General features: G+C 42.0%; 2 protein-coding genes across 4 annotated transcripts in view; one reads left to right on the forward strand and one right to left on the reverse strand.

Moving 5' to 3' along the window:
* Positions 1-468: 468 nt before the first annotated feature.
* Positions 469-13,292, reverse strand: ARL6IP5 (ADP ribosylation factor like GTPase 6 interacting protein 5). The gene is made up of 3 exons (XM_044451755.1): positions 13,013-13,292; positions 2,740-2,957; positions 469-1,948 (listed from the first exon to the last, which is right to left on the reverse strand). The coding sequence occupies exons 1-3, from the start codon at positions 13,186-13,188 to the stop codon at positions 1,776-1,778; spliced, it is 567 nt and encodes a 188-aa protein (XP_044307690.1). The 5' UTR covers positions 13,189-13,292; the 3' UTR covers positions 469-1,775.
* Positions 13,293-13,318: 26 nt separating this feature from the next.
* The window catches only part of UBA3 (ubiquitin like modifier activating enzyme 3), a 30,334-nt gene continuing 24,996 nt past the window's right edge, over positions 13,319-18,656 (forward strand). Inside the window, exons 1-3 of one of the 3 annotated variants that reach the window (XM_044451751.1) lie at positions 13,319-13,467; positions 16,142-16,267; positions 16,463-16,525. In XM_044451751.1, the coding sequence (XP_044307686.1) occupies positions 13,439-13,467; positions 16,142-16,267; positions 16,463-16,525 (218 nt within the window). In that variant the 5' untranslated portion in view covers positions 13,319-13,438. Of the gene's footprint in view, positions 13,468-13,771; positions 13,788-16,141; positions 16,268-16,462; positions 16,526-18,656 lie in introns of those variants that run through there. The other 2 variants (XM_044451753.1, XM_044451752.1) reach the window with 2 other exon arrangements.

Consider the following 18,656-nt stretch of genomic DNA (forward strand, 5'->3'; position numbering starts at 1 on the left):
CATACTTCTTTCGTCCTCTTTCACCTGAGATGAATTGTGCATCCACTATCGTAAAACTGATCTGAGCACAATTTATTTGCGTGGAGGCTCTTCTTTTAGGAACTCTGTACATGTTAATAGCCAGACCTTTCTTCACAATCCTGTGTGCTCTGAATCAATCCTTTTCATTACTTTAAGTAACACTAATAGCCATAAGAGAAAATGTTTTGGAACTGTCTTAGAGCCATATGTTTTGGAGACATTGCACTTCTTGAACTAAAAACTATAAAGTGTGTTTTGCACTTGTGGCCACTAGTCATTTAAAGGAATTTGAATTGCAAAAGTGACATTTAACAAAAGGACTTAAAACTTTATTCTTGTGCCAGCTTGTTTCCCTTAAGAAATTTCTGAATGCATAAACCATAAACTAAAGCAAACTGTGGAATAAGTATTTCAACTTAATTAAAATAAGGCAGCATACAACTCAAGACCAGGTTACTTGTCTTTAATCCTGGAATGCATAGGTAGAGACATACTCTCAACAAAATACTGGTCATTTTACAATGTATATACAAAATGAGATGTTACAAGTCTCAACTCAAAAGGGAAAAGCCAAAAGGGTGCTACAACGCTAACACCAGTCCTAAAAATCATGAGGGGTTTTCCTTCTGTGGAAGTTTGCTGAATAAATAGGAGTCTAAATTTTTGCTCAGAAAGACATCAAAGAAAGGGAAAGATAGGAGTGTGTGATATGCAGTGTTGACTAGGTAAAATTTGTCTCACACTGAACTCATATTCAATAAGCATTCAGGCAGAGATTCAAGGTTATTGAAATATATAATAAGAAATTTCCCAGAATGGGTTTATCCCTTTGCCATCAGAAAATAAACCTTGGACAGCTCCTACTGTAGGAGTCAAGATGAGATATCGGCAAAAAAAAAAAAAATCAGTTTTCCAGTTCTGTTATTTAAATTACATATCCATCTTGACTAAAGATCCTTTAAGACCCTTCATTCTAGCAGATCTCAAGTCTGGCAGAGTTCATTACTGCTATAATGTATTACTATATATATTAAAGCTTTGTAAAAGTTGGATGTGGCATGCACAGAAAATCATGTTTCTCTTGTAATGCAATCTGCCTCCTCATTACTGTAATTCTGCATAGGTGCATTGAAGGAATGTTAGTTTGCTAGATCTCATCTATGCAGACTTGCAATTCTAGCACAGGAAAGGGTTCCAGTTTGGAAACAGAAGAATGATTCAGATTTGTCACAACAAAATGTACCTGTCCTGTGACTAAATTGGGAGGGTTCTTTGCTTTTCTATTTGAAAACAGACACAACAAGTAAATTTGGATACACTCCAAAATACTGTACAATTGGTGTTCTTTAGCCCTAGTTAATATTAGTTTTGGTTTCATGTAGCATTCCCTTGGTTAGATAGGAGGTAAGGGACTGCTTACATTTAGTGCACTGCCACAAAGTAGGTATGTGAAAAACAGTAACATATAGACAAATAGAAGGAGAGCTTTCTTGCAAACTATCTTTTGCTGCTGAAAACAAGCGAGTGCTATGAACTACCAAATGCAGCTGCATGTCAGACATCTTAAATTTGTTATGGGATGGTTATCATCACCTCTCCGTCCCGGCGAGAAAAACATTGAAGAGCTTGTGTAGCATTGAAGAGCTTGCAGTCTGTGTATCATTAGACTCACAGACTGAAAAGTGATGCTAGACAAGCCCAAACAATCCCTCAAACTAAAAGAGAGAAAGAGAGAGAGAGAGAAGCATGCATATTTATTCCTTTGCTTTAACCAAGTAATCAGCCAGTTTGTTTATGCCTTCTTCTTGTTGTTCAAGGAGGTCCAAGATAATACCCATGGGTGTCTTCTTTAGGCCGATTACTTCCATCTTGTTCTCCAGTTTGTTCTTTATGTTCCGAAGCCTCAAGGAAGCATGAACGAACATCACTGGGGAAAAGAACACCATATTAAGTCACAGATAAGAATCCAATTCATTTCCAATTGGGGTGGTCATCTTATAATAACAATGAATTCAGGAGAACATGATGGCTGAAGGCCAGCAGTTCAACTAGGTTCAAAACCTGCCCAGTAATACTGAGAGCTTCTGATCACCATATGATGGCAACTCAGATGAATCGTAACGCACAGCTAGAGAGGTATAAGTTAATTCCTAATATTCACTATCTTTAGGGTAATGTTATTTTGCATACCAAGGGAAACAAAAATATCTAAAAAGCAGGACTGTCTTATGCAGCATCATAATTAGCATTTTCTAGGCCCTGAGATCTGAAAGCTACATTGTAGATGTGAACACGTCCATCCACTTCCTGCACCCTACAGCCCGGCATCAAGATCAACCCAAATAGCGCAATCCTAGCACAGTGCACAGCGGAGTCACACATTCAGCCGAGCATCAGACTTACTCCTTGCTGTGAGAACAGGCTACAGGAAATGCCTGGCATGGTCCATCCTGGCCGAACAATGAATTCCCTCCATGTTACATGTTATTTAAGAAGTACAAGGGATTCTTGTACTTGTTCCATGACAGATTCTTCTAACTAAGTGGAACATTTATTTTTTTAAAATAAAAGGAAATGAAAGCTACTTCAAAGTGAGCACACTTTCATTCCACTCTTAGATTTCCGGAATGCAAGAAAAAGTCACTAAGGAAGGCCTTTTGGCAATTATAGGTGGACTATAAATAGGTGAATAAATAAATAAACAAACAGCAAACTCACAGAACAGAGGAAAGGTGATTCCAAACATGAACACCATGACACCTCCAAAAAAAGATATCAGGAAGTAACTCAACAGGATAATAGCTATGACAAACGCAGCAGGATAGCGCTTCTTAAACTTGCGAATGAAGTCCTTGTTGCGCGACACCCACACGAATCCTGTGAATACCAGGATCACCACCGTAGCACCAAGGAGCATGCTCAGGGGATTCAGAAATCTGTAAAGACACGAGACGGGAATGGCAAACCATGTGGCAAAGCCGCCAGATGTCCAGTGCAATACACTAATAATGATGATAAATATCTTCCTAGCTTAAGTTTCTTTTTAACAGCTTTCTTTTGAGTGAAGGTCTCAAGTTGACTTGCATGAGCTGCTACATGTAATCAGTATAATGCCAATGTCAACACAGTCATCCGTCTAGCAAAGGACCCAGACAGCTTCAGCCACGGGATGGTGTAGAAATGAGTATGTCATCATTACTTGAACTCTATGGCCATGAGAGTCCCTCCCAATTGCACCCCTCAATGTTTGCTTGTAAGTGTAAACATCTCTCCCCTCAGATACAAACATTACCTCACCTATCAGGGGTCACGTGAAAAGAGTTGTTTGCTTATTAGGAGCAGCTAAATTATTAGCTGTAAAATACTGGATGATGCCATAACACTGCTAATACATCTCTGTCAGTTAGAACAGCTGTTGAAACCATTGTGAAACTTCCATAATATTATGGAATATTTAGGAGACACAAAACCCCCTGCCGAATTTATCGTGAGATACAAATTAGAGATTTTATTGATTTAGTACATTGATATGCTCTTTTTTTTTCCTAGAGAGCAAAATATGGTACACAAAGGATCCCCAGACAGTCCTCTGTCCTGCACTGAGCAGTGTTGCTTAGCTCCAGGGGGCTGCTACAAATTGCTTTGGATGGAGCTATGAAAATGGCTAAGGACTTTATTCTCACCAGCTGGCTCCACACGGTCAGGCAGTGGCAAAAGCAAAGGGGTGGGAGGGGCACCCAAGGGAAGTATCTGGCTCAACTGCACTGTAACAGCTGAAGAGCTGAAGCCAAGCAGGCAGGTGTGACACTGAAGAAAGGGCTCATCTGTGATCTATTTAATCCTGAGCATTCAGATGCAGTGTGGTTTCCAGATAGATTGACTTGATGGGAGAGTTCTTACATGCTCATCACATGCGCAAAGCACATGGCACCGGCCCACAATGCAACGAAGTGCTGGGCTCACAGTGACTTTTGCTTTGTGTACCACTCCGCTGTGACTTTGCCTGGATCTGGGCTGTCAGCTGAGCCTGGGGATGGAGGCCCCCCTGCTTGAAGCACCCCATTTATGGAGGAACCCTTGTCGAATGTTTCTAAAAACCATGCTGCTTTGGTATCACATAAACCATTTCATTTACTGCTGTCAGCCAACCACGAACTCTTTCAAGTTTTAGGCTTCCTGTAAATTGATATAACGGCAGGATTTAAAGAGCAGGATACCCATCTTTCTTCCACATCAGCATCAAGTTAGTCACACACCTGCTCCTGTTGCTCACACCAACTCCAGTGTGGTATACTAAAAACAAGTCGGATCTACTTGCTGTTTGTAGCATCTGAGTCACTGCTGGTCAGCCCAAGGCTATATTTAGATCAAAACTTTCTTAATGTTCTGCCTGGAAAAAATGATCAGTAGCTCCAGGAAGAAAAGCGACTCCAATGTGAACATCACAGCAACAGAGTTCTCCACTAGTATTCAGAGAGGAATCCTCATTTTAAAGAAAGTCCTGGCACACTGACTTCAGTAATGCAACGAATCCTGGAAGTGCAGCTGTGACTAGATTAGCGCAACCACTTAAGGGGAGGCCTCCCAACCAGTGACGAATTGCACTTAACACAGGCCACACGGCACTCACCGGGGCCTGACCCTATTCTCAGGGTCTCTCTGGAAATGCCCAGAGTTTGGGGCTAATGCATGCTTGGTAAACATCTGACAGGCCTCAATATATGGGCATGTACTAGACAAGTATAAATATTCAATTTCCAACTGCTTGGCATCACAGCTTGGACTGTGGACCTGGTTCCCACTTTACATGGGAGTTGGCATGGTTGCAGACAAGCCCTTGCTGAGTCACACGGGCAAAGAGAAATCATAATCTCCCCTACGAATCAACTTCACAGGATTATTTTTGGGAAGTGTTGAAGAAACACTTTACATCTTGTAGCAGTTACAGTACTCCTGCTAGATTTGGCAGAAAGTACTTAGGGCAAATTATAGAATATAATCTGCTAAAGATCACTTTACAAAGAACCTATATTTATGCAAAGTTATAATTTCTAAGCAAGTTGAATGGGGTAAAAACTCAAAACCAAGAAAGTATTAAATTATGTGCATGTACCCACAATACAGGCTGTTAATTTCTTTGATGGAAATTGCCTTAAATTGCATGCACTGATTGGCTGTATCTGCATTACTTAATTCTGATCACCAAACACAATTATACCAATTCAGCAAAACAAACATTACTTAAGATGTTTTTGTTAATGGACTGTGCTGCAAACAAGCCAAGCTATTCTTGTTGTTATGTGCTGTGGAGTTATCTCTGTCTTAAGAGTGATCCTATGAATGGGACAGCCTTGCTCAGCTCCCTTGATAAAGTCAATCTATGAAGATTGAGTGAGAGGTTAACAAGTGCAAAATGCAGAGAAGGTGAGAAAAACTGATAAATGGAAGTGCTTCTCAACTGGTTTGTTTGTTTGTTTGTTTGTTTATAACATTTTTATGCCGCCCCCATCACAACAAAGCCTCATAGTCTACAACTATGGTCTACGACCATGAGAAAACATGCTTAAATTAATGCTGCTATATACTTCTAGTGATATACCATTATAATTTTATCTATCACTTTGGCTGTTGGATGATATATCATGCCAAACATAAAATCTTAGAGATGCAGATTTACCAAGTTCCTGCTGTATATTATTTGAATCACTCAGATATGCTATTTAAGCATGAACAATTTATCTTATGCATTTTTACTATTATACTTAGCATTTTCTTTGCTTGATCTGGCTTCAATGCTATATTTAATGCAGGCATAACATCATATATTTGATGCATTTATTTGCACTGAGGCATAGTTTAGCCAATTCACTATGCTTTTACCTTCTCAAAAACCTTTGACCAGTCATAAAGAATGTAAACTGCATGTCATAAGTTTACCTGCACTTGGAGATACAAATTTCACTGTAATCTTAACTCGGAACATGTTTAAGTAGCTTACTGATTATGGTCTAACAAGACTTTTCTTCATGTATCTTCTTCAAGTTTTAATGCATTCATCTGGAAACTTGAACTGAAGTAGAACACAGTGTTCTTGGGAAATTTTAAAAGTTAATTTTGTTTATTGCAGGGATGTCACATCAGTTGCTAAATCAAGTAAACATTTACTGTCAATGCCATTGGAATGAGCTTAGGCAGCAAGCAGGTGGGGCAGCTGCAGACATGGGTCATTAGAACATAAGCAAAGCCGTGCTGGATCAGACCAAAGGTCCATCCAGTCCAGCACTCCGTACACAGGGTGGCAAACCAGCTGCCCACAGGGTCCCTCAAGCAGGATGAGTGCAAGAGCCCCGCCTGCCCAGCTCCTCAGCAACTGGTGTGTGCAGGCAGGCCGCCTCTGGTGAAGGAGGGAGCACACAGGCAGTAGGGCTAGTAGCCACTGATAGTCTCCTCCTTGAACCCACCCAATCCCCTTTAAAGCTGCTCGAATAGGCGGCCATCACCACTTCCTGTGGCAGCAAATTCCGTAGTTTAACTATGCACTGTGTTAAGAAGTACTTCCTTTTATCTGTCCTAAACCTCCCACCCGTCGGCTTCATGGGATGAAGTGATTCAAGAGTTATGGGAGAGGAAGAAAAATGTCTCCCTCTCTGTTTTCTCCATACCATGCTTTACTTTAAATGCCTTTATCATGTTTTCCCTGCTTGCCTTTTCTTGAAGCTAAACAGTCCCAGTTGTTGCACCTGCTTCTTTTATGAGACCACAAGTAATTTTTGTTGGCCTTCTCCTAGAAATGACTATTATTCCTTAAACTGTTGGGCCCAAAAGGCAACATTAAACTGCCTAGCTTCTGGCTTCAAATCTGAGCCCAGTCAACTCCTCACTCATCCTTCATGAACTCTGAAGTGGACAGGCTAAATCTAGGGCAGCACCTGCCTTCAACAAACATCTCCCTAAGGTCTGATTCAGTTTAAGAAGAGCCATGATGTTGCCTTTTCTGATCAACCATTACGATTCAATTTCTTGAACAGGGAAAGCAAGGCCTGGGTAAAAGAATCCAGGTTTCCATTTGCAATCATGTGAGCCCTACATCACTGAATTAAAAGACTGAGAACTTTCTCCATTTATCCTGAAGGATTATTTTATTCTGCTTAAGGAATTATCCTCAAACAAATTACATGGGTAGTCACTTCTGACACAGAATAGTGGATGCATAAGCTAACCTGCTCTAGGAGTGCACGCCTATACATGTTTATTCAAAAATAAGCCCCATTATGTTCAATGGGACTTGACCTACAGGCCAGTTGGGCACGGGATGGTAGCATAGCTCTCTCAAACTCTGGAAACAGAAGTGAAGGACAGCCCCCAAACCTATTCTTATGCACTCAGCATGCATCAGTTGGCCAAGAACTGTGCATAAATGCAGCAGTTTGAATTTCATCTGAATACAAGCTAATGTCCCAGAAGTTCTTCTCTAGCAGCAGGTGGTCAATGTTGATACAATCTCAGTCAAGGTGATAAGACAAGTAATCCATCAAGTCTGAAGTGTGCACTCAAGTCGTCCAAGCGCCAGTCACTGGATGTCACAGGTGGGATCAGAAGGAAGGTTAGTTATAGGCTACATTCTAAATATAGCTCTTGTTAGAGAGATTTATTGAACATATCAGACACCAGCAGTATATGTGCAGGCAACCAGTCGAATGGTAGTCCGGGGGTAACCTGAGGTTGTCATTACTCAGACAACTTGCAAAAGCAGGAACCCAGGCGGAAGGGAAGTTCTTACTGCTCAGGAATGGGTCGTGGTGGCAGAAATAACCAGGAGGTGCAAACTATGCAATATAAAAAGAAAGCTAGCTGGATGCCTTGTAATATCACACAGAGACAGGAGAAACAAGGGGCTCCTGTTAAGAAGTTGTATCCAGAAGAAAGCAGGTGGGACCAAGAGAAGGAAGAAGTGATCTACAGACACACCATCTATGTGTTTCCCCTGTATGAACAACACAACCACAACTCTATTTTCTACTGGAATAGTCACTTTCCAAGAGTCTTCAGCAGAACAGAACAATAGCCAACATTTCATTCCCAAATCTGGCTTAACAGAGAGCCAGTGTGGTACAGAACTGGGACTCGGGAGATTCTCATGTAAACTGGTGCCAATGTCAGCAGTACTTTACTTTTAAAGAGTTAAGGTTAATTCAGGGAAATGAAATGGCAGGAAGATACAGCACTGGTTGAGTTGTGAAGGTGCTTTAACTGCAATAGGCAGAACTGAAAGGCAGTGCAGCATAGTGGTTAGAACGCTGCATTGGGACTTGAGAGATCCCAGTTCTGGTCTTCACTCAGCCATGAAACTCACTGGATAACTTTGGCCTTCCACTTGCTCTCAGTCTAACCTACCTCACAGGATAAAACTGAGAGGATAAGGACTCTGCAAACTGTCTTAGGCCTCTTGCAAGATGAAAAAAGTCAGGATATAAAAGTAAGTATGAATAAAAATGTAAAGAATAAATTAAAATGACATGTCCATGATTTCTCTCTATTGCACTCCTATCAAGGCTTGAAAGGTTGTATTTAGATTGTGATTAGTTGTTTGCTTGCAGATAACGCAACAATTTCTAGAACGGTTTGTTGACTAAGGCCTGGAATAGAGATAGAAAGCAGAACCAGGCATTACTGTCAGCGGGCTGCAGAGTGCGCTGATTAACGTTCGGTGATGAAAATGTGAGGTGACACTGGGGAGAGAGAGCAAGGCCACAGGACTGCAGACACGCCACATGAAGGAGGCTAATCCAGCCACCTGCTCGTGTCAGACTAACGATAACGGGCTCTCCCAGCTTGTTGCATTTCCCCATTATGGACAGAGAGTCGCGGGAACTGCAGGATTTAGCACAATCTTATTGACTGAAGGGTACTGTAAAGATCAGGCATATAGACAAGATGGAATGCCTATGAGATGTTTATTGAAGCTACAGAAAGATTTTCAGAACCCTAAAAAAATTGCACCGACATCTCCAATAAGCATTCCTGTTCACCAGCCTTCAGTTATTTACAAAAATGCACAATATTGGGTATTCCAGGCAGCCATTTTAAGTACAGTTGGGACATCATGGTAGAAGAATTATCTGAAGAAACGCACAGCAGCATTAGTTACGCAGCCATCTGTTCTGGTGAAGGAGCCAAATCTGCACCGGATGTGAAGACAGCTTTGCCGTTTGCATGAGGGTGCCTTCAGTCAAGTTAAAAAGAGTATGATAGAGATGGCTATTAAAAAAGACCTTGGGCTGCTAAGTCTGCTCAATGCGAATAGCTGCAGATGCAGAATGGCTAAAACTAGGATTTGTGGTATTTTAAGGCACAATGGATAAATAAGGCTATTAACTACATGTGGTACTTTTACAGAGTAGCTCTGTGGTAATTGCCACTTTTGCTCCTATTGTTTGTTGTTAACATTTGCACTGATCAGTAAAGGGGTTTCATTCTGCTATTAGTATGGCAGAATTTGTGTAATATTTACTATCATGCTATACATGTCAGAGCATTATTAATATTGGTCTTTCATTCAACACCTTAGTCCTCCAAGCCCAGTTCTCATAACAATTAATAACAAGTAACTTCTCCAGCCTTTTGTATGCAGCCTCATGCTAATTTAGGTTGCTCTAGCTGCCAACCATGACATTTTTTCAGACATCATCATCTGCCACATCAATATTCAGCACACTTTAGACTTATTGCAAAATTTTCCACATTTACCAATTAACTTCCTCTAACTCACATATTTTCTGCACAATTGTTTCCACCAACTGTATTCATTTTAAATTTCTTTGAACTGTTTACATCTGGGTAGTATAAAAAAGCCAGTGTGGTGATTAGTGTGTTGGACTGGGGACTTTGGAGATCTGTGTTCTAGTCGCCACTTGGCCTTGAAGCTCAATGGGTGACTTTGGGAAAGTCACAAACTTTCAGCCTAATGTACCTCACTGTTGTTGTGAGCTATGTAAACTACTTTTGAGTTCCTCACAAGAGGAAAATGTTAGGACATGAATGCAATGTAATAATAACAGGAACAGCTTTTCTCCACCTGTCACCTTCCAGTTGTGTTAGACTACAGTTCCCAGCATCCACAATCTATAAAGGTATCCTGTTGGGGATAACAGGAGTTATAGTCTAGGATAGTGGTGGCGGACCTATGGCATGTGTGCCGCAGTGGGCACACAAGCCAAGTCACCCCAGCAGCCGAGCATTGGATAACAGCGCACACAGGGGCCATGCGCATGCTTGGAAAGGAGTAGCGGCACCAGGTGATGACATCACGAGCTGCACCTCATTAGCCGTGACCTGTCTGAGCTTTCGCATGGCCGGTCAGTGCACCGCCAAGGAGATATATATATATATTTGCTTGGACTGGCTGTGTGTTGTATTTCTAAACTAAAACCTCAGTATTCAGGTTTTATTGCAGTGTTGGCACTTTGCAATAAATAAGTGGGTTTTGGGTTGCAGTTTGGGCACTCTAAAAGGTTAACCATCACTGGTCTAGGACATTTAGAAGGTATCTGGTAGAAGAAAGCTGTTATATACATTAGATTCTGAGAAGGATGTTCACTTCTATGTCAGTATTATCCCACAGTGCTTTTACATATCAGACCTTAAGACAGTGAGGAAAACCAAAGACTATCAGATCTATGGCACTGGAAAATTGTATAGTAGCATCAGCATGCATAGCACTGTTTTTTTGGTAAATGAATGCCATCATGTTGTGAGCCGCCCCGAGGCTTTGGCGAATGGGAGGGCATAGAAATGTTTTAATTAATTAATCAATTAATTAATCAATCCATTCAAATGCCATGCTCTTCCAGAGGTTTCTGTAAGACTATTGGGCACTTCTTCTATTTAGAAGATATTATCACAGATACTTGGCTTTACGGTTCTCAAAACTGTGAACTTGTGTCTGCAAAGATCACATGCTTCTTCACAGCAAAAATGTTATAAAATACATAATTGAGAAAGAGACCTTAATCTCATTGTTCTTTTGCAAATCTAAACACCTAGAACCAACCCTTTATCTCTGAAGTGCAAGGTTTCAAAAAAATTCAATAGAAGATTATTGTTTGAAGTAGAATAGATCTGCACAAGAAGCTGCCTGTGAGGAGGGCAGGGCAAGCAGTAAAAATGAAAGTGAAACCTTTTGAGCAGAATACCCCACAGGTCTTTGGATTTTTGTGTATAGCCCAAGGTTTATCATTTTATTCTTTCCCTGGAGGAGAAAACCTATAATGGTAGCAGGCATTAAAAGAGACCCAGTTTGGGAATATTTTAATGAAGTCCTTCTATTTATAGGTAAGGCACTCATGCACACAAATTATGTAGAAAACCATGATTTAAATCTAGTCTTACAGACTAGTGATTTGAATCAATTTGATTTAAATCAAATCCATCCTGGATGCAAGTGGTTTTGGAAGAAAGATGAGAAGTTGGTCTTGGGCATACTGAGTCAGACAGGCCAGATCCAAGCAAAACTGAGAATGCAGCAGCCATGTTGTAAAATTAGCGGTCACTTGCTGAGTCACAAGCAGAATTAGGAGCATTTCCAAAGCGTAATTTCAAAGCCTGTCATTTGAATGAGGGGCTGACTCTTCCACTGCTTTCCTTTAGTAAAACCATAATATCTGTTGGAATGGAAAGTGATCTATGGAATGTCCCAAGTGTGAGAGCAGGAGCTTTTAAAAAAAGTTGTATGAGGCAGTGAAAGAAAATGACTCATTCAAAGAAGTCACAGCTGAAGCTCAAATCCCTTCAAGTTTGGGGGGGGGGGTTGTGCCAATCTACATTTATCAAGGCTCTCCAAATCACAAGCTGACTCTAGACACACACCTGGGGAAAATTTACATTTATTTATTTAAAGTATTTATATCCCACCCTTCACAATGTCTCAGGGCAGTATAAACACTTTAAGGCCAAACATAACTTAGAACTTCTAGGAAAACATTTTTCCTAGAAAAATGATGCAAATGGGTACACGCTACAGAAGGGATGACTGTGGGAGAGGATTTTAAAACAAATGTTAATGTTTTAGTAGACCAGAACTTCACATTTCATTAATTCTCTTTTGACCATGCTACCTCACCTAAAAATAAACTGAATAGTTTGCTTGGTCAGAAAATTATAAATATATTCCTTACACATAAGCAAAGAAGATACTAATTTTGATAAACAAGTGGCATCTGGGGAAGCCAATTATTTATTACTCTCAGAATATTAGTTATATTCAGGGCATATCAAGACACTTCAGAAATGATTAGACTTTTCTGTAGAAACAGAGCAAACAAAGACCTTCCTTCAAACAGCCTCTTCTTCAAATCTAAAATAAGTTTCAAATATTCTGTTTTCAAGGCTGCATTAAAAAGATATAGAGAATCGACTTTTACTGGAACAGGAAAACAAAGTGGAGTAGTTGCTTTTAGCAAGTCACACTGGAGTTGCCAAAAGGCACATAAAGGAGCCGCTCGGTTGGCTTAGGCAAAAACCCGTGTCCTTCCGTTTGAGTCAATAAGCACACTTAAGGATTGTTCTTTCCAAGGCGTTTATACTGGCTACTGGTACATGCTACAGCACTATCTTTCTACGGTGATACTCCCTCCATCTTAAAGCAAGGTACTGAAACAAACAGCAAGCCTGACTACTTCAGTCACAAGCCCCGGATCCCCAAGGCAAGGTTGTGCATGTGCGTTTAGAAGGAAATCTCACGCAACCAGAAGCTAAAACGGAGGCGATTCGCACGGGGTAGCAGCTACCTTCCCCCTCCCCGCCCCGAAAGAAGAGAGCCTGGAGTCACCACCCTCCCACGATACACGACGACATCTTTTGCCAGTCCCCCATTCAGAGGGCCTAGCCTGCCCGCTGCATTCCGGGCTTCACTCGAGCTGCCCGCGTTGGGCAACAACGGAGGCATTACGGCCGGCTCCGGCTCCGTCTCTGCAGGAGCCGCGGGCACGCTTACCCCACGATGGAGATCACCGTGGCAGCCACCACGAGATAGTTGGTCTGGTAGTAGAGCAGATTGCTGACGACCCTGTTGTTCCATTTGGAAATGTCCTTAATATCCGGCAGAGCGAAGCGATCGTGGCCTGGGATGAAGTCGTCCCACGATCTCAGCGGCGCCACTTGCACGTCCATGGCGCCTCTCCCATCCGGAGTCCTGCGGCGGCGGCGGCGCGTCAGGGCGCAAGAGCGACGCCCCCGGCCGCTGATTGGGGCTGCATTTATGGTCGCCGGCGGAAAGAAGGGCGAAGCGCACTCATGGAAGGGCGGCTCGGCTCCTCCTAGCTGTGCCCCTGCCCCCGTTTTCTCGCGGACCCAGCAAGGGGTTCGTCGCTCGCAAAACCGGCTGCGAGATCGGCCCCTCCACGCACCAAATCTGCAGAAGATGGACTCGGCCGCTTTCGCCACACAGTTGTGAGGCCTTGTCGGACACGTGCATTGCAAAATTGGCTGCCTCGGGGCTTTCGGGGGTTTATTCAGGGGTTTCGAATGCATTTGACTCCGGCTGCCGTATGCACAAAATAGCTTTACCTTCTTGTTTAGAAATAAGCCATATGTGGGCTTGGAATAATGGAGTTAAAATGGAGACAGGGATGTTGAATTGTCTCCATGTAAACGTACAGTGAGCCCAGTTGACATATTAGAACAAAGACACCGTTACGCTTTTTTAACGATTTTCATTGCCTTGCTGGCTTGCATACTCGATACCAGGCGTGGCCAGACTTGCTCAACTGGTAAATGGGAGATGTTTGAGAATTGCAACAGATGAACAAATATTTATTATCTATTATAACCAAACAGACATTGCTACAATTAGGCTACTGGCTTTGTAATCGCTGGGTGACATATTGCAGATAAGACACAAAGGTTTGCCTTCTTTAAAGATGAATGCAGCCTCTTCCAGTCTGGCTTTAAAGTTGTTTTCTTCTTCATACTTTTGCATCTTACAGTTTGATTATACATCTTCATTCACAATACTTCCATAGACACTTCTAAAATTAAAGGGCTTTGTATTGGTAAGAGCATGTGGCTTGTGAGCCTCAATTTGGCCACCCCTGCTCTATAAGCATTATTTTTTGTTTTGCCAGTTAAATTAACATAAGGGTGGAAGCTTATGTAGGTTTAGACAAAAATGGCCCCTAACTCCCAGTATCCCCAATCAAACATGTTGGGAGTTGGAAAGTTTATTAAAATCAGAATAACCTAGTCCCATTTAACACTTGCTTCATTTATACTTCTTTCTTACTAAACTTCCTTTTATGTTACTAAACTACATCTAATGCTGACCTTTATGTTTGCAATATCACCAAAAACTTTATTTTTGTCTTCTAAAATTGTTCGGCTACCTATATAGCAACTATGAAGTACATCTATAATATCTCAAAAAGAAAGTATGCTTGAAGGGAATATGTACAAGTTATTATTTCAAAAGTTCTGGAATGAGACATCATAGTACTTTCCTTTGAATGTACACAATGATATTATAAACAATTTGTTCATTTAGGTAAAAGGGCAGAATGTGAATATAAACTTTAGAAAGTGCACATAAATTTACTTGGTTTCTTCTGGTGTATATTTTAAAAAGTAAGCTACATTCCATCCACTGTATTGGTCATGTTATTATACAGCCTGTTTCTTCAGGATCAGTGATGTCATTACTGAGTGACTGAGATCATGAAAAATCCATCCTCACTTAGAGAAAGTCTTGAGTAAATAGTTTGGGGAGCAGTTGTGCATTTGCTCTGTTTTATTCAGAGGTGCTATTATACTGCTTCTGTTCCTTCTGTTTAAGTGGAGGCTGGCATTTTCTCCTATGTCACAAATTAAGAGGACAAGTTTCCAATAAAAATTGGGTGGTGACAGGAGGACAGCACTAGACTGGGCAGTGTTCCCATATGGTTGCTTTGCACAATTTGCCATAGGTTCAGATGTGCTCATCTTCCATTTGTAACCTTCCCATGTTTCACTTCACTTCTGTCTTTTGTTCTTACCACAAAAAGATGTGAAATGAAGGAAAATTTGAATAGTCACACAATGGACTACCAGCTACAAATAATTACTTTCTCAAAAGGATTGGAACCCTGGATTTCAATATTTGGCCCTTAAAAGGGTGGGGGGGGGAGGTTTAGGGTACCTCCATAACTCTGCGCATGTTTGAAGTTCCCCCATGCAAGAAGAGATTCATATGTAAGTCTGGCCAGCATAGGTTTTTAGTTTCAAGCTCTGGCTTGGTTTGATTTTGGACCCATCTGTTCATCTTTCTGTCATTCCAGCGTATTTGCAAAGCTCTCCTCCAGTACCATGTTTCAGGCACATCGATTTTCTATAATTTTTTCTTCACTGTTCAGCTTTCACACCCATACCTTGGGATTGGGAATAGAATAGTTTGGATGATCTTGGCCTTGATCTCCAGTAAAATGTCATTAAACTTAATGAGCTTTACTTTCCTTCACTGCTACCTTTCCAAGTGTTATTTGAATTTCTTGGCAGCAGTCTTCTTCAGGGGAAGCTGAAATAGATATCAAAAGTTTTTGGACTCCAACTCCCAGGCACCCCTCCTAGAATGGCCAGTGGTCAGGAAAGCTAGAAGTTAGTCCCATACATCTGGAGCTCTATGACCATTCCCAGTGCATAGAGGCCTCTCTTCTTTGTTTTGCGTTATGTTCTTTGAAAAATCTTAAATCCTGTGCTAACTTGAATCCTCCACTTCGTTTACTAAGGCATGTTGCATACAGGATTGCAACCCAAAACAGTGGGTTCTACCCAAGAGCTTTACTAACAGTAGACCCATTAGAAGAATGGGTTACGTTAACATTGGCTAAACCCTTCTTCTGTTACTATTTCCAGAAAGCTCAACAGAGTATCTTGCGGCTTAAAGAGACTAATGTGTTTCTGGCATAATCCTTTGTGGACACTGCATCTAACGAACACTTATGCCAGAAATAAATTGGTTAGTCTTTTTAAGGGGCCACAAGATGCTACGTTGTTTAAATGATCTGTCTCTCACAAGCATATGGCGGCGCTCAAATGGAAGCGGGAAGTGGTCCGTTTCCTTTAAAAAAAAGTCTGTCTCCATATCCGTCCATAGGAGAAGCGGAACCATAGTAGTACAGCCTGGAGAAACTCTATGGTTTGAGAACCCGGCCGGCGAAGAGTTTCCTGTTGTGGTGCATTGTGGGGGCAAGGAAGCGGCTATGGCGGATGGAGAGGAGCCGTGAGTATCCGCGCGCTCGTTTCTTTCCCGGCAAGATCCTTTCCCGCCGTCGCTGCCCGGAAGGGGCTCCTGGGGGGTGGCGGGGAGCTCCCGCTCCGCCTCTGCCCCCGTCCGCCTTCCCAGTTGTGGCGGGAGCGCGAGTTTGAGCCTGACCCGGTCGGTGACTGACCCTTCTTTTATTCTCTCTCGTTATAGGGAGAAGAAAAGAAGGAGGCTAGAGGAGCGGCGGCTAGCGGGAGAGAGGCAGAGAGAGATGGGGTCAGTGCGGGGTAGGGACGGAGGGGCGCTGGGAAGGAAGGAGGAGGAGGAGACGAGGCGAGGGTGTGGGCAGGGGAAGGGTCGTGAGGAACTGAGCATCCAGGGAGAAGGTGGGGAGAGCGCTCATTTGCAGCGGGCGGGGGGCGTTTCAGCATCACTGCAGCTGCTGCTGTGTTTTAGATCAGCTGCGATTCACTAACGGAGATACGTAACTTCTCAAAAGTTCTATTCCCAACATGCTCGCTCTCCCTCGGGTGGTAGTCCCGTCTGGGCTACACTGCACTACTTCAGACTGGGCTAGAGCTCATGTGATTTTGTGTGCCTTGATGTTGATTCGTTACATTTCTGTACTGCCCAAAAGCTGAAGCTCGCTGGACAGTTGTAGTACTGAAGTTTGCATATAGAGAAGAGGGGAGATATGACCTCAGTTTTCAAATTCTTGAAAAGCTGCCACACAGAGGAGGGCCAGTATCTCTTCTCAATCATCCCAGAGCGACCGACACAAAATAATGGGCTTAAGTTACAAGAAACCATTATTTCAATTGGACATCAGGAGAAGCTTTCTGATTGTTAAAGAGTATGGCAGTTGAACCAATTATCTAGGGAGATTGTGGGCTCTCACACTGGAGGCTTTCAAGAAGCAATTGGACAGCCAGCCAACTTGGAGCCCTGTATTGAACAGGGCATTGCACTGATAGCTTTATAGGTTCCTTCTAGTTATACTAAGCCTAGAAATCTCCCCAGTAGTATTATATGCACAAAGCAGGTTTTTCTTCTTTCTTTTTGAATGGGGACAGAGGACGACTCATTCCTCACTATTTAATCATGTAAGTCTACATCTGCAGTCTGAATTGGATTCAGTTCATATCACTTCAGTGGGAACTAGGCCTGAATGATAGTGCCTTTTATGTGTATTCTAAAGGTACCAATTCTTTTGCTTTAAACAGTGTTTGGTCCATGTCTGGTAGACACACATCAGTGCAAAAATGCTTTTAATTTTGAACACAGGTCTAAACACAGGTCTTTTACATTTTACTAAGCATCATCCTTCCAACATGTTAACATTAAATGACAATTCTGCTGAGATTAGAGGGAAAAGGGTAACTTATTCAGGAAAATGCTGAATGGTTACTAGTGGATAAGGTAGACATAAAAGAATGTTTGACTGTTTACACTTAGGAATGTAAAATGTGCTCTACTTTGCTTCTCTGTCCCCTTTTTTGTGGAAGGGCAATGGTTGCTGTAACTGAGCTACTGCAAACATTAGGCATAAAGTGGCCTCAGATCTGGCCAAGCCCAGAGGACTTTCAGTCTGGGCAATGAAATTTTAAATTCTGCTTTGGTGCAGAAAGATCCAGGCTCCAGGAAAGTACATCATTTCACTTAAAGCTCTGTGAGTGATGTGCTTGTCTTATTTCTTCATTGGTTACTGGGTTGATATTTTATCCTTTTTCATTTGTTTGCGACCTGTTTTGCCACTAGGCAAGACTTCAAGGCTCATAGAAAATTGTGGAGGAGAGAGGGAGTATGGGCATGCAGTGGAAAAATGGAACAAGTGGATTTTTTTTTCTCACACACAGAAGTATATGAGGTTGCTTGACAGCTAACAGTACACATGCTGAAACTCCTGCCTTGTCCATTGGTGGTGTCATTCCATTGCTTTACCATGATCAGTGGAATTGCACCAATGAAAAATGAGCATTCTCATTGCCTCTTTTATAGCTGAAAGAATCTTTGAAGGAATCTGATGATGATAAATCAGTAATAAAACTCTTGAGAAGACTAACTCATATGTAATAGGAATCTACACTGTGTATATTCAGTTTGACAGCTTGTAAAGTATTATAAGCCTCCTCCAGGATTAGACTTTTGAGTTGACTAATGGTTTATAATTAATGAAGACTTGGTTGGTAATGAAGTGGAAATGAGTAAACAAACTGTTTCTTCCCGACTGCCACTTAGTTAAGTAACCAAGGGATGGAATAGCCCAGGGTTGTTTAACTCAGGGGGAGGGCTCATGCAGACACTATCTTGTTTGCTGCCAGCCGTGCATGGCTGCCCAAAGTTTGCTTAAATCCTAGGTTGCCATGTCCTGTGAGTCACAGATAGTGCATGTTTAGATTGCAGGTGG

This window comes from Varanus komodoensis, unplaced genomic scaffold (genome assembly GCF_004798865.1).
Source record: "Varanus komodoensis strain SLA01 unplaced genomic scaffold, ASM479886v1 scaffold6_4, whole genome shotgun sequence".
NCBI lineage: Eukaryota > Metazoa > Chordata > Lepidosauria > Squamata > Varanidae > Varanus > Varanus komodoensis.